Source organism: Pelecanus crispus, chromosome 3, assembly GCF_030463565.1.
Source record: "Pelecanus crispus isolate bPelCri1 chromosome 3, bPelCri1.pri, whole genome shotgun sequence".
NCBI lineage: Eukaryota > Metazoa > Chordata > Aves > Pelecaniformes > Pelecanidae > Pelecanus > Pelecanus crispus.
In genome coordinates, this window is record NC_134645.1 from 92,731,107 (window position 1) to 92,748,091 (window position 16,985).

The 16,985-nt window shown below is 38.4% G+C and overlaps 1 protein-coding gene across 1 annotated transcript in view; it reads left to right on the forward strand.

The window, feature by feature from the left end:
- Positions 1–16,985, forward strand: part of CEP162 (centrosomal protein 162) — a 45,955-nt gene extending 28,970 nt beyond the window's left edge. Inside the window, exons 21-30 of the mRNA XM_075707868.1 lie at positions 44–149; positions 1,707–1,833; positions 2,739–2,902; positions 4,424–4,528; positions 5,623–5,847; positions 6,880–7,550; positions 8,404–8,545; positions 11,377–11,475; positions 14,477–14,611; positions 16,767–16,985. Coding sequence (XP_075563983.1) covers positions 44–149; positions 1,707–1,833; positions 2,739–2,902; positions 4,424–4,528; positions 5,623–5,847; positions 6,880–7,550; positions 8,404–8,545; positions 11,377–11,475; positions 14,477–14,611; positions 16,767–16,985 — 1,993 coding nt within the window. The remainder of the gene's footprint in view (positions 1–43; positions 150–1,706; positions 1,834–2,738; positions 2,903–4,423; positions 4,529–5,622; positions 5,848–6,879; positions 7,551–8,403; positions 8,546–11,376; positions 11,476–14,476; positions 14,612–16,766) is intronic.

Below are 16,985 nucleotides of genomic sequence, written 5' to 3' on the forward strand. Positions count from 1 at the left end.
CAAGTCACCACATTGCATAACTGGTTTTGCTGTTGTTGTTTAGAGAAAAGATAGAGAAGACTAATATCCAGTCACAAATCGTGCAGGATTCTGAACCAGCCAGAAATCAGAGTTTCACAGAACTGATTTCAGAGCTTCGAGCAGCACAGGTAGGTATATACCAAGCCTTTTTTTTTTTCATGTGTTCTTACAAAAAGTGCATAACCATCCATATTGTAGACTAGTAACGTAAATTACGTAGTGGAGCATGCTACTCTTCTACAGCGTTAATTATTTGCCACACTAGTGTATATCACCAATATCTCATGAAATGAACTTTCAGAAGTAATTTCTTAAGACCTAGATTCACTGAAAGAAGTGCAGTGATGCCACATTTACTGGCAATTCTGAAACATCTTGTGAGAGCTTGCAGAAAGTAGTGATGCCTCTACAGCTTTTGTGCATAAGACCAATCCAGAAGAGTGTTTATCCCTGCTCTGTCCCAAGTAAGTTCTAGAAAAGAACATCAGAGTGAGAAGAATCATTTGTTATTCACTCATGTAACTTTTTTTGGTAGTCCTGCACATGCTTGTGTTTTTGAAGGAGGATGTTTATTAAGCTTCATGTTAAAATTAAATGTTTTCAGGAACTTCTGTTGCTCTGCTTACTGCAAGTGGGGACTGTTCTGGTACATACTTCCTCTGATAGTTAGACCAGAAATTAAAAGCTGCTTCTTCCAGTTTGGTGGGGGTTTTTTTGTTTGTTTTTTAAAAACAATTTTTTTAACAACTGGTTAGGTAGGTGATAAGAGCTTCAGGACCAGTGGAGGCATTCCTGGTCTGATAGAGCTGACTGAGCTCTTAAGACTCCAGGGCCTCTCCTAGTTCCAACCTCGTAGGTGTTGCTGCTACACTTCTCTGTCCTTAGGTCCAGCCTGTAATGAGACTGAACACAAGATCCAAAGATGGAGAGAGACACATGGACAACACTAACATGGTCAGGCATACAGATAACACAGAGAGCAGTGCCTTTACTCACACCACAGAAATACCGACAGTACTCTTGGAAAAAACACAAGGAACACATACAGACTGATCCTGTTCAGCAGATCAGGATAGGAGTTCGCTGGCAGTAACACACATACATGCACTTGCTGGCCATAGACACTTGGTCTGTTTACTGGCTGGCCCCAAAATCTCAGCTCCCCCCCAGCTGCTGCTCTCTGTACCTATGGATCCCTAGGACCAAGGGCTTCCACCTCCAGAGGCTGGCACTGAGACCTTTCGTCCTACTTGGTCTTGAAGTTTGCTAGTGATCACACATAAACAAACAGAACAGTGTGCATGCAGAAAACGGTGACAAATAGAATGTAGTAAGATGAACTGTTGGACAATAGATCTGTCCATTTAAGCTACAGTCTTAGGTCTTAAAAATAAGTAAAGCCATTTTCTTTACTGACCATCTCAAAAGGCAGATGTTTTCTGCTTCTAAGACAGTTATGTAAGATTTACAAAAAAGTATATGTGTTTTTTTATGTTTAGCTTAATTTTTCCCATGCTCTGCTATAGTAAGACCTGAGAATAATACCAAAACTAGAAAACCTCATTGCTGCTGTGGTCTGATGCAACTGTTGTGATTTAATCATTTTATGGTGAAAAACCATGTTCAGGTTTTTTGTATGACGTGTGTTTAGTTTTTCTTGTCTTACTTTTTTCTCTAAAACTCAGAAGGAAGAAACTAAATTACAAGAAGAGATAAGACGTCTCAAACAAGATAAGCAAGCTCTTGAGGTAGACTTGGGACAAGCAAAGAAGGAGAGAGATTTAGCAAAAGTCCAGATTGCATCCACATCAGGTAAAGCACCTTCATTTTTTTTTGAATAGTTTTGCCTAGTCTGTGCTTTGCTAAATAAATATATAACTAAAACTTGTTTCTTATTAAAATATTACTTAGTCAAATGCATCTAGACCATTTCCAAATATTGTCTAGACTTGTAATAAAAGCATACCGTAAAGGGCATGCTACAGTACCTTTGGCACTCTATAAGAAAGCCTTTTCTTGTATCCAGCCCAACTCTTTGTTGCCTATTGATTTCTTGTCCATCTTCCACTGGACACAGAAAACAGATGATTCCATTTATATGACAAATCTGTTCATAAGAAAAGATTTACTATGTTGCACCTTAGCCTCCTATTTAGATCTTGCCCATTTTTTACCTATAACTTATGCCTTGTGACTTTTCTTTCAACATTCTTATCAGAACTCCTTCCAGTTTGACTTTAGCCTTTTTAATGAGAGAGGGCCAGAAACTGGACTCTTTCACTTCCAATATCCGGCATCGCAAGTGCTAAGAGCTGTAATATATACCTCCATGTCTCCTCAAAACATTTGATCCCTAAATGGGGGAGTATTCAATACATATCTAAGCATATATTCTATATTGTCATCCATGTTGTTACTGAAAATTTGTTTACTAGAACGTGATCAAGAATAGATCCCCCTGGGATTCTGTTTTAAATACTTTCCATGGTAAACTGTGAACCATTAAGTACTACTACATATGAGAGAAAAAAAGTTTTTTTTCAAATACTGTTGGATTTAAAATCCTACTTAGGGTCTGTTTTTAAAATTTTACTGCAGTAACAGGATTGTCAAAAGAGTAAACGTATGAAATATGCTGAGGAAGATAGTGTTGACTAATTACTTCTTCAATACATAATTACTAATCAAACAATACTAAGGATGTTTTATTTTTGTAGGTGAAAAGTCTTATGAATTTAAAGTTATGGAAGAATCGTACAAACAGGAAATTACTCATTTAAAAAGACGACTTCAGTGGTATGCAGAAAATCAAGATCTTCTGGATAAAGATGCAGCCCGTCTTAAAGAAGCAAGAGAAGAAATTGAGAAACTAAAACTAGAGGTGATAATATCTAGCTTTATCTAAGAAGTTGGAACTTAAAATTATTTGTTTTCTAGTGATGAGTATAATGTAATTCTGTCCTTCGTAATAATCATGTTTTTTTCAAGAAAAAACATGTAAACTCTTTATGACCTTTAAATCAAATGTGGAGTCTTTATATGCAAAATTGATATTACTGCATATGCAGCGCGAGCTGCAAGTGCAGAATGCTTAAAACCTAGTTTTGCTTCTATTGGACATCTTGATGATGCTTCTGGAAACAAAAGTAATGTGTTTCCTTAAAACTTGCAAATTTCTTGACTAAGAAAAGGAAGTCCATTGTTACATTAATAACTTAGAACATCCCTATTGTCTTGTCATTCTCTTTTCCTCCTTTTTACTCCATGGTAGCATAGGCAACACTTATTCTTTCTCTTAAGTACCGGTTTTAATTCTTAGAAAAATTCTCTGGTTGCTGTAGTAGGGATGAAAAAGCCAAAACACTCCAAATATAAAGCAAGCAAAATAAATACGTGAATCTTGGATAGTTCTGAGATTTGCATTGTCTGCTTGTCAGTAGATTTGACTTAGGATTCACAGAAATAAAGAATTTTACCAGTGATAAAATATAATTGATCTTGGAATGTTTTCATGGTGTTTAATTAGAGAGATCACAGATGAAAGGAGGTGCTTCTGAAGGAGCAGCCAGGGAAGAAGATCCCTTAAACATCACCATATCAAACTTTGATCAACATATCATTGCTGTGAAAGAAAATATTTTTATTTGCATTTTCTCCAGGATGGACTGGTGTTTAAAAACAATGAAGAGTTTTGACTTCATAGAAACAATCAAATTAGTGAAACTATGCTGGCATAAAAGCATTAGCTATGCTAACATTGCCAGTGAGAGAGAGAAATCAAGATAGGAATACTTCCAGCTATACAAGGTGTAATACCCCTGTACAGTGATCGTAGTGGCTGATAAAGGCAGGAAATTCAATTTTAGATTAAAACTTTGAGTCTTTGTGGCCAGACTTTATGGGAGTGCAGGAGCGTTAGCGATCCAGTTCCTTCCCCTGATCTTGAGAGTCAGCATTTATTTAGGCACAACATAACATTGCTTTTTGGCTGTTTCTATATCTCCTCACAGAGCATAGCCTGGCAAATCACAGACTATTTCCTTAACTCACCCTGAATTCATGTAATGCAGTCTAGTACTTTATACTATAGGTTATTAACCAAGCATGCATACTGGAAGTATGGGAGAAAAAAGCAGATTTACTAGTCTGAAGACAAGAATGTCCCAGAGCTGAGTTCTCTTCTAGATTTCCGTAGCTAGTTTCAGCTCCTTTGTTCTTAAGCGGCTTGAAGAAGCTGTAACTTAGTTTAAGAACCTGAAGAATCAGTTAGTACAGAAATTACTGTTACCAGTTTTTAAGTTGCAGAATACTTCCATTATATTGTGTGTTTGAAATGCTTACTTTTGTACTACAGGACATCTCTGAATATACATTTCAATTTATTTTCTCATAAATTGGGTAGGTTGAGAAGCTCAGAGCTGAAGCTGGAGATCAGTGTGTGCAACAGAAGAAACGTTTGCGAGACAGAGCAGCAGATGCTAAAAGAATTCAGGATCTTGAGCGACAAGTATGCAATAATAGAACTGTGTTACGCTTAACCTTTGTTTCAGATAAGGTCTCTTACAACACTTACCAGCCCTTTCATAAGGGTAAAGCATTGAATGAAGCCCTATGATAAAGTAACTTGTGCTATGGAACACGCTTAACAAAAAGCTGCAGTTATTTACTTACAAAGGGCTCTTCTGCTACTTTATTTTGATAAGCTATTTGCTGATATCCCTTTTAAAATCCTTAAACATTAAAATACTGTTTAGAGTTTCTTGGAAAGGGGCAAGAGGGCAAAAGCATATACAAGCTTGCTGTTTATCTTCTAAGACTCCGTCTGTCTATGTTCAGTAATCCCTTAACATTATGACCAATTTCAACCAAGTTGATTCAAGAGCAGGGGTTTAAATTTTATTGGATTCCTACAAGATTCCTGAAAACTGGGGGAGTAGAGACCTTAAAAGCCATGTTTCTACTGAGGAAAAGTCAGGTGGAAGTGGGCCTTTCTGAATTTTAGGAGATGGCAGCTGCATTTGGTAGGGAAGTAGGACAAACGGGAAAGAGCCTCTGCAGTATTCTAATCCAAAGAACATCTTATCCATAGATAAAAGAAGGGATTGTTATTAGTCTCGCATGCGAGGTGTTAGTTCTATTTTATTGCAAACTCCAAAATAAAAGGCATATAACCTGTTATTGGGAGAATAATTTTAATACTGTTATGAAATATCTCTGTAACAGTTGGAAAAGTAGAATGTGAATGTAAGTCCAGGACAAAAAGCAAATACTTTAACAGCATGAAGAGCCATATACAACTGAAGTGCTAAGAAAGTAAATAAAAGCTCCATTTGACATAAGAGAATCTGAATACCAGAGCAATACTTTAAGATGATGTATAAGTCAATCAGTAAGAGATGATGAGTCTTGCTTTTCTGTAAACAATAACATAAATGTAAACAATGTAAAAAAAAAAAAAAACAAACCCTCAACACAAGCATCTCTAGTTTTCATTCTTCACCCAGCTTAGGTGGATGACATTTGTTAACATTCTGTCACTTAGTTCACTTTTCATTAGAACTTTATTCTTTTTGACTTCTGATTTAATTTTCTTTTTGACAGATCAGAGAAATGGAAGGGATTCTAAAAAGAAGGTATCCAAATTCTTTGCCTGCTTTGATTTATGCTGCTGCTGCTGCTGAGAAAACTAATGATCTTTCAGCTAAAACAAACACAGTTGATTTTTTGGAGAGAAGAATAAAAAAGTTAGAAACAGAACTTGAAGGTAAAGACGATGAAGCTAAAAAAAGTCTCCGTGCCATGGAACAACAATTTCAAAAAATAAAGGTAAAAGTTGGAGGCTTGTTGAGTAGTCTACTCCGCAAGTAACAGTCACAAGGTTGCTGGGACCTAACACAGAGTAATGGTGAAAACTGAAGGCATATAATTTAATTCTTACAATTAAGATAGGTGGGTTTCATCCTGTGGGTCAGAGTAGCTGCTCACCTAATATCGCGCTGTGTTTTCAAAGATCTGCCGAGTGAGCATTTCTGCAGGGAACATCTGGGAACACTAAACACTCTATCCAAAAATTACATGATAACGAGTCTTAAGACTTGTGCTAGGAAGCATGGAAGTCTGGCGTTTTACTTCAAGGAAAACGTGAACTGTACAGGTGCTTAATGAGCAGGAAGGGAAAGCATTGGCCAATTGTTCCTCATTTTCTTCATGTGAATAAGTCATCATGCTTTCCTCAGAGGCTATCCAGGTTATGAAGAAGGGTTAGGTTTTCCTCAGCTCATTAGGAAGAAAGATTCTGTGTCTCTCTGAATTCATACTTATATATTCATACTTATAAATAAATAAAAACAAAAATCTGTCCTGTTAAAATTTAAGGTGTTTTTAAAAATATGAAGTACAATTTTGAGGCATGTGACAGTAATGTTTGCAAACTGACACATGGCAAATATATAATGACAGATTTTTAAAAAATTAAAGACTTCTTGCTATATTAGAATAAGATGTTGCTTTGCCTGTCCCAGTTGGTAACATCTGAAGAGCACTCAATTATATAAAAATGAAATCGTTTCTTGTCAATTTAATTTTCTTTCCCGTCGTTACTGCCTTCATTGTGAGTAGAGGATTACTTCATAGTAAATGTTTTTTCTGTTTTACAGCAGACTTAAGTTTGCTTCACATAATTTTTTCACTCACTAATTTCTGAACTGATTTAGTGTTGTTAGTAATACTGGTGTATATCCTGTCTTGTGAAATCTTGCTTCACACGTGCAGTAACTTTAAAGAACAATAGGAAGAACTAATAAAAGTACACTTGAGGAAACTGCTTTTTCTTCCCCTCCTCCCACTCCCCTCCCTTAGATACAGTATGAGCAAAGACTTGTAGAGCTTGAACAACTACTTGCCTACAAATTTATGAGTGAATCACCAAAACTCAATGGTGATAAAGCCAGTTCTACAGAACTTGAACAGGAGCTTCAGAATCTAAAGAAGACCCATCAGATCACCGTTAAAAACCTCCAGACAGAAATTGAAAACCTTAAAAGTCAAAATTCCCAATTAAAACTCAGAAGTAAAAAGGATAATAAAGACTTAGAGTCCACAGACTCTCAAATGAAACAAGGTAACACAAAAGACAGACTGTTAAAACTAAATGAAGAACTGGTCACCAAAAATAGAGAAATTCAAGACCTTACAAAAACTGTAGAGAAACTTCAAAAAGAAAGGATGGTGATGTTGTCTGATGATAATTTGAGAAATATAACTGGTAATAAGGAAAACTCTACAGAGATCTTGAAAAAGAATACCTCAGCAACAGACAAAAGGAATTCCAGCAACAGTGAACCCTTTCCAAGCATTTTCCATGATGACAAAATATACCAGCCACATACCTTTTCTGATTATAATCTCTCGGAAGTTCTGCAAGAAAATGCACAGCTGAAAGAGGAGCTAGAAAGATTGTCTCTAGAAATGAACCAGCAGAGGGTGAAGTCTCAAGCAACGCTGGCTTATTCTGAAAATAACATACGAAGGTAAATGCTCAACGTGTTTCTTTAAAAACCTTGTTAAAGTGTTGGCTGATACAGGATTGAAGTGACACATTGTGACATGTCAGCCATGTGCAAAGCTAGCTTATACTTGGCCAATGTTCTCCGTAAATTTCATTTTTACGTTTTAGGGGGGGTGTTGAGTTTTTTGGTTGGTGGGGTTTTTTATAGGGCAATGCGCTGTCATGATTCTTTCTACAGGCAAACCTATATTAATCCTTATTAATGCTACAATTCATCATGGTTTTGAGTAAAAAGTTCTCAGGGTAAATCGTTGCATTTTAGATGTTTTGTGTTTGTGTTGTGTAGCATTAGTATTTGGTACACATACTTTCCTTCAACCTGGGGTATGCTTTCAGTGGGATTTGCTTGACCAACTGTAGAAACTTTACACTTCACCTAGTCTCCCTTTGATCCCTTCATAATCAAAGGATAGGAAACTGGCATATTTAGATTGTAACACATTCTGTTCTAAAATAGATACCTGAAATAGGATAGCTGAATTATGATTTAAAAGCACCTATATTCTCTCTGTTTTGTTTTTTTTTTTTTAATAAGAGGAGCCCCAAAAGGTGATTGGCTCAGTTTTCTGTATTCTAGCTGCCTCTAGTTAAATGAAGCACATATCCAACATTGTAGGCTTCCCACCCTATCATCCCTCCAGAGCAGTAGAAGTAACGGTGGTGTTATCTTGCTAGGTTTTATTATGAAATTTCAAAGAAAAGCCACCTTTAATGTTTTTGATATTTTATATGTTCAAGTGAGAAACTTCACTGCATTTTTGAAGAACTGTCTGTAGTTGCTTTACTATATTTTATTTTCCTCTCACTCTGTTCAGGATACAGGAAGACACAGCAGAATACATTGCATCTCTGAAAGCTTCCCATCAGAGGGAAGTGGAGAAGATTCTTTGCCAGCACGCAAAGGAGTATTCTACTTCTAAAGTAGCTGAACTAAACAGCAGAATTTCAACACAAGAGGTAAGATATGGTAGATACATTCATCATATATAGATATCTATTAAAATTATTTCTTTCTAGAGTACTATAAACTTCATCTTTGAAGTAGGCCTATTGTTTCAAAAATGGGCCTGTGCCACTGTATTCACAGAGCCACAGAATGGCTGAGGTTGGAAGGGACCTCTGGAGGTCATCTTGTCCAACCTCTCTGCTCAAGCAGGGTCATCTAGAGCTCAGGACCATGTCCAGATGGCTTTTGAATATTTCCAAGAAGGAAGATTCCACAACCTCTCTGGGCTTAGAGACCCAAACAAGTGCTTGGTTGCCCTCACAGTAAAGAAGTTTTCCTTATGTTCAGACAGAACCTCCTGTGTTTCAGTTTGTGGCCTTTGCTACTTCTCCTGTTGCTGGATACCACTACAAAGAGCCTGGGTCTGTTGGCTTTGCACCCTCTTCAGATATTTGTAAACATTGATGAGATCCCCCCTGAGCCTTCTCTCCTTCAGGCTAAACAGTCCCAGCTCTCTCAGCCTTCCCTCATATGAGAGATGCTCCAGTCCCTTCATCATCTTAGTGGCCTTTTGCAGACCCTCTCCAGTAGCTCCTTGCCTCTTGCAGTGGGGAGCCCAGAACTGGACACAGCACTCCAGGTGTGGCCTCACCAGAGCTGAGTAGAGGGGAAGGACCACCTTCCTCAACCAGCTGGCAACATTCATACTAATGCAGCCCAGGATACCGTTAGCCTTTTGTTCAACTTGGGGTCCACCAGGACACACAGGTCCTTTTCTGCAAAGCTGGTTTCCAGCTGGGTGGCCCTCAGCATATACTGGTGCCTGGGGTTGTTCCTCCCCAAGAGCAGGACTTTGCACTTCCCTTTGAAGTTCATGAGGTTCCTGTCAGCCCATTTCTCTGGCCTGTTGAGGACCTCCTGGATGGCAGCACAACCCTCTGGTGTATCAGCCACTCCTCCCAGTTTTACATGATCAGCAAACCTGCTGAGGGTATGCTCTGCCCCATCACTAATGAAGATGCTGAACAGGATTGGACCCAGAATTGACAATTCTACATGCCACACACCCCAGTTTCTGGCCTTCAACTTGACTTCATTACACTCATTGCCACTGTCTGGCCCAGCCATTTAAGTCAGTTTGCAGTCCACCTCACTGCCTGCTCATCCAACCCATACCTCATCAGCTTCTCTGTGAGGATTTACAGGAGACAGCGTTGAAAGCCTTACTGCTGAAAGCCACATAGGCAATATCCACTGCTCTCCCCTCATCTGCCAAGCAAGTCATTTCATCATAGAGGGTTATCAGGTTGGTCACACATGATTTCCCCTTTGTGAATCCATGCTTACTACTCCTGATCACCTTCTTGTCCTTCATGTGCCTGCCAGGTTTCCAGGATTAGTTGCTCTATCACTTTCACAGGGCGAGGTGAGGCTGACTAGCCTGTAGTTCCCTGCATCCTCCTTCTTGCCCTTTTTGAAGGTAGGAGTGACATTTGCCCTCAGCACACATGGTTGCATCTCGTCAGGGCCATGGACTTATGTATGTGCAGTTTGCATAAGTATTCCCTGACCAGATCCTCTTCCACCAAGGATGTATCTTCCACGTTCTAGACCTGTCCCCTAGTCTCTGGGGCCTTGGATTCCTGAAGGCCAGTCCTGCTAGTAGAGACTGAGGTGAAGGTGGCATTCAGTACCTCAGCCTCTTCCATGTCCTGGGTCACCAGGGCCCCTGCCCCATTCGTCAGCAGGCCCACATTTTCTCTAGCCTTCTGTTTGCCACTTAGGTACTTACAGAAGCCCTTCTTGTTGCCTTTGCCAGTCTTGCCAGATTCAATTCCAGGTGAGCTTGGGCTTTCCTAACCACATCTTTGCGTGCTCAAGACAGTGCCTCTACATTCCTTCCAGGTTACCTGTCCTTACACCGTTATGTTACCTGTCCCACCATACGTATGCTTCCTTTTTATGTTTGAGTTTTGCCAGGAGTTCCTTGTTCATCGATGCAGGCCTCCTGGCGTTTTTGCCTGACTTTCTGCTTGTTGGGATGGACTGTTGTTGAGCTTGGAGGAGGTGATTGTTGAATGTCAACCAGCTTTCTTGGGCGCCTCTTCCCCCCAAGGGCCCCATCCCATGGGAATCTTTCAAGCAGGTCTTTGAAGAGGTTGAAGTCTGCGCTCCTTAAGTCTGGGGTTGTGATCATGCTTTTTCGGCCTCCTCCCTCCTCTCAGGATCCTGAACTCCACCATCTCATGGTCACTGCAGCCCAGGTTGCCTTTGATGTTCACATCCCCAGCAAGCCCTTCCTTGTTCGTGAAATTTAAGGCCCAGCAGTGCACCTCTCCTCACTGGTTCCTCTGTCATTTGGGTCAGGAAGTTGTCATCAATACTCTCCAGGAACCTCCTGGATTGCTTATGCCGTACTGTGTTGTTCCTCCAGCAGGTATCGGGTGGTTGAAATCCCCCACGAGGACCTGGGCCTGCGATTATATTTGTACATTAAAATTTTGGGAGAAGTTTAACACACGGTATGAAGGTAGAAAGAGCTATTGCACTATTGCATTCAGATTATTTCAGAACTTTTTTTTAACTGGGGAAAGTAATTTGAAGATTGAGACTTGTTTTCATGTACTGTACACATACATGTGTGCTATTTAACAATCCATGTAGAGGATTGTTAAATAGCACACATGCACACGTGTTAGAGGTAGAATTGTTACTATATGCATCACTTATACCTGCAGTACTACAATACTGATTATATTTTTGGTGTATTTTTCCTGTATAGGTCTTCACAAGTTGTCATGGCTATTTATGTTAATGATGACTATTTTTGACCTTTTTGTAGATACTAATAAAACATCTCCAAGAACAAATCAGTGAACAACAGAGACACCAGGAAGCCCTTCTAGTTTCACAAATGCGAGAGGAACTCCTACAAAAAGAGGTATATTTAAATTTGGATTGCGGGTACCTTATACTAATAAAAAAAGTTTTCACTTTTATCCTTGTACAGCAGTAAATAATATATAGGAAATAAGTCTTAGAAACAGTATCTCTGTCAGTTCCTTCTGCATCAATTGCACCTGAGAATGCAATACATTTTTCTAATGTGAATGAGAGAACAACGCAGCACAGAAGGTGGAACTTTTACCTCCTTGGGTATTATTATTATTATTTTAGAAATGTCTGACATCTGTATGAAAATTGATCAGCAGGTTAATCCAAGCATTCATAGCCTCTTCTTTGCGAGTTGTGATGGGTAGTAAATAGACCACAGGACTTTTTCTTTATCAAGAGGATATTTTATTATTGTTTTCAAATTCTTTGTTCAGGTGAAGCCTTCCTTTTTTCATCCTTCATTGCCATCAAACTGACTTAGGCAATTATATTCTTGGTTTTCTCCTTTGAGATCTGTGAAGCTTGAGGTCTCTTAAGAAAAGAAGGTTAGGTGTAATAGTTCTGACATTCACTGGTTTGTGAGAAGAGGTATCTAGGTTTTTCCTAATCTTCTACTTCTATTAATAGCGTATAATCTAAAAATTACACTTCTTCATGTTTTCATTTTTGGGTTAATATTCTGTAAAATTGCTGTCTGTCTTTTTGCTCAAGCTTTTTGGACTATTGGCTATGCTTCTGTTGTTCTTAAAATGCTGCCAATCTTTTTTTTATCACCTCCTGGTCAGGAGGATATAGCCTGTCAGTATTGTGCCTATGCTTAATTCAGCATCTCCTTGATGTATGAACATTGCTAATTTTAACTTCATTTTGATAATACAGTAATTAGCCTGCAAGAGTTATTAAAAAGAATTCTCCTATTCTCTAAGGGACTGAGAACTCCAGACATTTAATCTTGTTTTCTGCCCTTACTTAGAAGAAATGAAAGAATTATCAGTATGTGTTTAGTACGTACTTAATATAATTCATCTTAGTCTCGCTAAACTCATTCAGTATTTATCTCATCCATGAAAAATTCCACCTCTGTTGTGAAGTATTTATAGAAAAGTGAAGGTTTGTAGGGAGGGAAAAAAGAGCTCCTATTAAACAAGCTGTGTATTTGTAGAAAAAAGGCTGAGATTTTGGGTTCGTATTATGAATCTAATGATAGGTGTTGCCTTTCCATACAAAGCGTGTTTCACTCCCAATGACCTCAGTGTATATATAAGTACTTCCTCCTGGGAAAACAGGGCGAGAGTACAGTGAGAGAAATGTTATTCAAAAGATTTGTTTCTTCCACGCCGGTTTGCTTTACAGATTATTAATGACAGTGATGCTTAAGAGGGTGGTCATCCTATCTGACCCACGCATTACAGGCTGAGTTCGAGATGCTGGCATTTAAGAAAATGCAATGGAGTGCCTTTCTTACAAAAATCATTGCAGGACTATACAGAGAGAAATATCAAAGTAAAGCCTTGCTTTTGCCCTCTAGTATGATTGCTTTACCTAAATAACAATCTGTGCTGCTTTCAAAATACATTTTAAGCATTAAATGGTTAAATAAGTTGAGCTGAAAAAAGGCGGCAACCAAACCTGCAAATGTAACTAGTCACGATAGGGAAAACCACTACCATTTGTGATAGGATTGAGAGTCCTCTGTCTGGTGGTACCTCAAAAAAGGCAAATTTTTTTTTCTGAGGTTCATTGGAAGATTGCTATTTGAGTATTAATTTCTGAAATGCTGTTCTGGATGTTTTTCATGAACTATATACTTCTCTTGCATAACAGCTTGCATATAGCACAGCTTTGTATTTAACATAGTTCTGTTGCTGGCGAAATACATGGAGCCCATTTTCTCCCAGGGTTTTTCCCCCCTCATAACACCTTTCCTGCATTAATTTTTCTTGAATTTAATTATGTGCTTGAGACACACATCAGCCCTTTCCTTCAGCAGGGCAACTTAGCAGACACGCAGCAGACACTCACTGTCACAGAACTTAGGAAACTAAGACTTCTGCTCCTCTGACAAAAGTGGCTGAAATTGGCCCACTGGTTCAAAGCTGCTGGAGAAATGGACAGGAGAAATGTAATAACATGGGCCTTGTTAATTTTGAAAACCACATTAAAAAATGGAAATAATAGTAAGCCGTCTTGGAGTCACTTCTGAGTAAGAGTGGCAACATCTTACGAAGTACACAATGCTTCCAGCTGCTTGAATTCAGCAGCAGAGAGCCAAGGATGGCTGAGTGCTTGAAAAGGGGTAGCTGTTCACAGATACATTGGGTAAGGGGGGGGCTAAGGGTTATAATAAAGGATAAAAACTGCAAAGCTTTCACTTGAGTTTACTTATACACATTAAGAAAGTGACCAAAAAAGACTTAAGCTGTTACATGAAGAAATACCAAGTTACTCAAAATAGGCAAAGAATGAGAACAAACCAGTAGGGATTTATAAGAAAACTTACCTGAATTTCTGGAGGGTTAGGAAATCAGTTCTAAGTCATTGGTAGATTTGATTTGACCTGGCAGTTATTAGACCAAAGGGGGTTTGTAATCACATGTGTAATCACACGCTGTAATTAGCAGTGTGTCTTTTCTTAAATTATTCCTTAGAAATACACTGGTACATTTTATATTTGATCTTTATGCAGAATGTGAGAAGGGATTGTGTAAGAACATCTAATCATAATATTCTCTATTATTTTTTTAGTATGTTTAGAAGTATAAAAACTGACTGTGAATAATTACCTTATAACATGTTATGAACAGGACTGGATTTATCAAAAAGGCCTAGATTTTTATATCCTCAGGCCACTTCTTACAAATGAGAGATCCTAATCTAAGTCCCGGAGGCCCTGTTTAAGCTTTTGAATACAGGAGATTTCTTTTGTCTTCCTTTCTGCAGCTTTTGAATGGAATGATTAAACACCACAAATATACTTTGAAAGGAATCTGGTTTACACGCTACTTAACACAATGGTAACAATTTTGATGAATTCTCTCAAACTGTAGGTGACAAAATTGTTGGAAGAACTGAGAGAGGCTAAGGAGAGCCAGAGTCCTGAAATGAAACATTTCTTGTGCCTGGAAAAGAAAATCAAGCATATAGAGAGCAGACATGCAGAAAGAGAGCAAGAAATTCAAAAGGTACGCCAGAGTACATCTGCATTTACTTCTCAAGAGCAATTTATTGATTTAACTGTAATTTTACGGTATTTGCACAGGCTCGTTTAGCTCACACTGGAGGGGGGCAAGTACTTTGTGATGCAGCCATGGTTTTGTCTTTGGTGCCTGCTGATGCAAGTGACTGGAGATGCAGCGCTAGTGAGCGCTTCCTTGCTGTGGTAATTCAGACTGCTTGCACGTGGCTGGCATAGCGGCTGCAGAGGGTTGGACCACGTGACCTCTAGTAGTCCCTTGTATCATTCGGTTATTTCCTATTATTTCCCTCACACAATGAAAGCTAGCTATTGAAAAATTGGTGAGAGCTTGTAATGCAGGGTTTGTTAAGCTATGAAATAGTCCTCAACTGAACTGTAATTTTATTTTCTAGTCCTAGAAGTCCCATTCAGAAAAATTGCAGTAAAAGTATAGAAACATCTTGCAGCAGTCTACCACGTACTGGTTGTAAGACGCCAAACAACAACAAAAAAGCCTTTATCCTCTACAAACTAAAAATTTGGGATTTTGACAGTTGGATCTTTGTGATGCAGCTCCTGGTATCTGACTGTTGTATCCCTTGAATGGGTAAAACAATTTTGCATTGATTCTTTCATCTTATTTTATGTCATGGCCTCCATCCTGATTTTTCTTCTATCTGGGGAGCTTCTATCATCTAGAAACAGTTTTCAGGTTCATTCAGATTTTTTTCCTCAACACTTTCATCACTTAAATATATGATTGTCTTTTGTTAGCGTTTTAACTTAGGTTTTACTTAAATACATTGAAACCAAAGAAGGGCAGTTGGACTGGAATATAATCAAACCTGTAGTTGTTTTTAGTTTGTGGAGTTTGTTCTACAGTTTTGAACCAGATCTCAAGGAATACACCTTTATTTACACAATTGTTGGTGGTAGAAGGTTTTATTCTCACACATTTCTACATCAGATACTTAATTTTCTTCCCCAGAAAGAACTGTGGTTAAAACAAGTCTGTGGATTAAGAACGAACCCTGCCACCACTGGTGATTTTCTTATTTTGGTTCACATTCTGTCCTGCTAAAGACAACTGTAACACAGTCACTTTTTTATACTATTCATTTGCTTTTGTATAATGTGAGAATTTCTCAACCATTTCTGTAAAGTGTCTGCTGCTGCCTAGTCTGTGATTGTCTCAACTGAAATCATACCTGACCCCAAATACCTTAGTGTTTACGAAGATGTTTTGTAATGTATTTAAAAAAAAATAGAAATAATATTATATGCAACAATTACTGCTAAGTAATTTCATCTTTCCTGGTGCTACTAGCTTTGTTATGTGTTAAGCTTTGGGTTTTGTTTGTCGTAGTTCTGCACCTTTAATCATCTGCAGTGGGGCACCAAACAGTCCCCCCCAAGTGAACGGTAACGAACTGAGCAATGTAGAAAAGCCAACTGCTGAACAAGGAAATAACAGGTTATCCTTAGTATCAAACTACAAATACATTAATTATGGCCTTTAAGTGATAGAGCTTTCCTTAAAGCATCTATTAACATTAATAGTGATGTGGAGATTTCAATACCTTGTGACACTTTTAATTTTGGGTAATTAAATAGGATTATGCCATGGATTCATGTCAAAATTAATTCCAGCTTTTATCTGCAGCAGCTTCAGACCTTTGTGACTACAGGATGTTTTCTGGTAATTCATAGAACTTGTGGTTGATAAAAGTACAGTAGTAGCCCAGAACATGTCATTCAGATTTGGTTTGTTTCTCTTGCAGAGTGTTCTTTCAATTAACACATTTAAATGGCAATTCAAAAGGTTCATTTTGATTGTAGAGGGGTTTAGGTTATATGCTCAGCCTTGTCTTAAATATTCAAACTTTTAATTGCTGCTTTGGAGAGGATAACTTAAACTCTCCTGAGGCTCATTAGTCAGTAATGGATTCTACCCTTCTGTCATTAATGCAACTACTTAAAGGAATTCACTGCTATCAGAATGATTTTTGTAATATTCAGAACAAATTGTTTCCACTTAACATGAGCATTGGGCTTTGAGACTGAGCATCAACTATAATGAAGTGGCATATTTTTGCAAAGGGGCAGTGCTGGCCGAGTATTTGACTAGGAAGTCCCAACGCTGACGTGCTTCTAATTTGCAGGCAACCCAACTAACACAACATATTACTGAAGCAAGGCAAACCCACGAGGTTGAGAAGTGGCGAAGATTGGCACAACGGAAGAATCAAGAACTAGAAAAATTTCGAGTGGAATTGGATTCAATATTAGATGTGTTACGTGAACTGCAGAAACAAGGGGTTGTTATTCCTGTGCCTAATTCCAGTGGATTCAGCATGACAGACAGCTGGTGGAAGACATGA